The 2,118-nt window shown below is 36.0% G+C and overlaps 1 protein-coding gene across 1 annotated transcript in view; it reads right to left on the reverse strand.

The window, feature by feature from the left end:
- Window positions 1-2,118, reverse strand: part of LOC106810475 (chromosome transmission fidelity protein 18 homolog) — a 20,535-nt gene that overhangs the window by 3,760 nt on the left and 14,657 nt on the right. The window contains exons 9-10 of the mRNA XM_014813853.1: window positions 1,373-1,537; window positions 987-1,055 (exon numbers count right to left, since the gene is read on the reverse strand). Of these exons, the coding sequence (XP_014669339.1) occupies window positions 987-1,055; window positions 1,373-1,537 (234 nt within the window). The remainder of the gene's footprint in view (window positions 1-986; window positions 1,056-1,372; window positions 1,538-2,118) is intronic.

The following is a 2,118-nucleotide window of genomic DNA, read 5'->3' on the forward strand; positions in this document are numbered from 1 at the left end:
AAGCCATTTCAAACGTGCAGCCTCCGCTCTGGGATGCTAACATAGCAGACAGCAGAAATGTGTCGTGTGCCTTTTTCAGGGTTTTTCTCGTGTAAAATCCACTTACTCTTAATAATTTTATCTTTGAATTATTTTTTATATTTTATTTTTATTTTAGCATTAAGCCACTGCCGCTACTGATAACAGGAATGTGTCGGCACTGAGGCGACAAAAGTTTCTTCTTTCTCGCGTAAAATCCATTTAATCGTAATAATTTTATCTTTTCGAAATGAATCCAGACTATACGCCGTGATTGCAACAGACAACCGACTGTCTTTGTCATCCTGTAGCAGGATTCATGACAGGAGATCCACTGTCAAAACCGTCACGTCAGTAAATAATTTGAATTACAATTCATTTAAAAATTTAATTATGGTATACGCGTACTAGTTTGCAAGTATTTCACGGTGTCTCACCTATAGTATAGTATTATAAGTAAATTGGTTTTAAGGTATTTCAGGTACAGTGCAGTGCTGCCACTCAGGATATTACAAAAAAAGTATAAAATCTGTCCAGAAAAAAAGTATAAATGTGTATCAACCCCCAAGCTACCATGATTTGTTACCTTATACCTTATTACCGAATACATTATAGCCTATGTGCAGCATGTAAACAAGCTTCAGGAATGATGTGTGCAATGTCATGAGGAGTTGTCTCTTGAACTCTCAGTTTGGAATATTTCAATGCAGTGTTTCCCTTGGCCAGAAAGGTCTGTAAGGCGGTAAATTTTTATGTGATGTGTTTGTGTGTTGTGAGGTCGTAGCACAGCGAGCAGTGAATGTGCCTGGCGGCTGAGAATTTGAGCGAGGCGGCCCGCCTCGCTCGTGTCAATGCAGGGGAAACACTGCAATGGTCATTCATTTGGTCACTGACAGCAGAGAGCTGAGAGCAAAAACACTCCACTGAACAGAGCACACATCACTCCTGCCACAAGACTAGCAAAGCACATCTTTAATCTCATCAAATACAGTGTAAGATCGTCGTTTTATGAGTCTACGAAGAAATCCGCGGGCCACCTAAAATAACGCACAAACGCTTTTTTTTATTTTTCTTGTATTCTTGTAACGATGATGTAATGTTATCTAATGTAATTATGTAACGTTAAGATAATGTAATGATAATGGATTTTTGGCACTGACCCTAACCCTAACCTTAACTCTAAACGCTATCCTAACCCCAACCTTAACTCTAAACTGCTATACCCTGCCCCGACGCCTAACCCAACCCTTAATTCTAAAGCCTAAACCCCGACCCCACCCCAACCCGACCCACGACTGTACCCTAATGACATCGTTAGGGACTAGGGTCCTACAGTAGACTGAGACCTCCCTACCTTCTCCGCCTCCACCACAGGCTTGGCCTCCAGTTTCGCAAGGTGACTGAGCTTCCCCTTCTCCTTCTTCTCCTCTCCGACCTTCCTCTTCGCCGGGTCTCTCGTCGGGGCTTCCTGTCTGTGGCCGAGGCCAGGTTCCCTTCTTCTGAGTTTCTCCAGTTCAATCTAACGAGGCAGGAGGGGAACCGTTAACAAACGTGTTAATATGACAATATGTATATGTAATATAATAATGTAATATGTATGTATAATGTGTTAATATGACAAATATGTATATGTAAATAATAATAGCTAATATGTATGTTTTATACTGTGTAATAGTGACAATATGTATATGCTTAATATAATAATGTAATATGTAGTTAATATATGTGTTAATATGACAATATGTATATGTAATATAATAATGTAATATGTATGTTATATATGTGTTAATATGACAATATGTATATGTAATATAATAATATAATATGTATGTTATATATGTGTTAATATGACAATTGTATATGTAATATAATAATTAATATGTATGTTATATATGGTTTAATATGACAATATGATATGTAATATAATAATGTAATGATGTATGTATATATTGTCGTTTAATATTACAATAATGTTATGTAATATCAATCAATATAATTAGTATGTCTATATATGTGTTAATAATGACAATATGTATATGTTAATATATAATATAATATGTATGTTAATAATATGTGTTCAATATGCACAATATGTATATG

This window comes from Priapulus caudatus, unplaced genomic scaffold, assembly GCF_000485595.1.
Source record: "Priapulus caudatus unplaced genomic scaffold, Priapulus_caudatus-5.0.1 Scaffold444, whole genome shotgun sequence".
In the NCBI taxonomy this organism is placed as follows: Eukaryota; Metazoa; Priapulida; class Priapulimorpha; order Priapulimorphida; family Priapulidae; genus Priapulus; species Priapulus caudatus.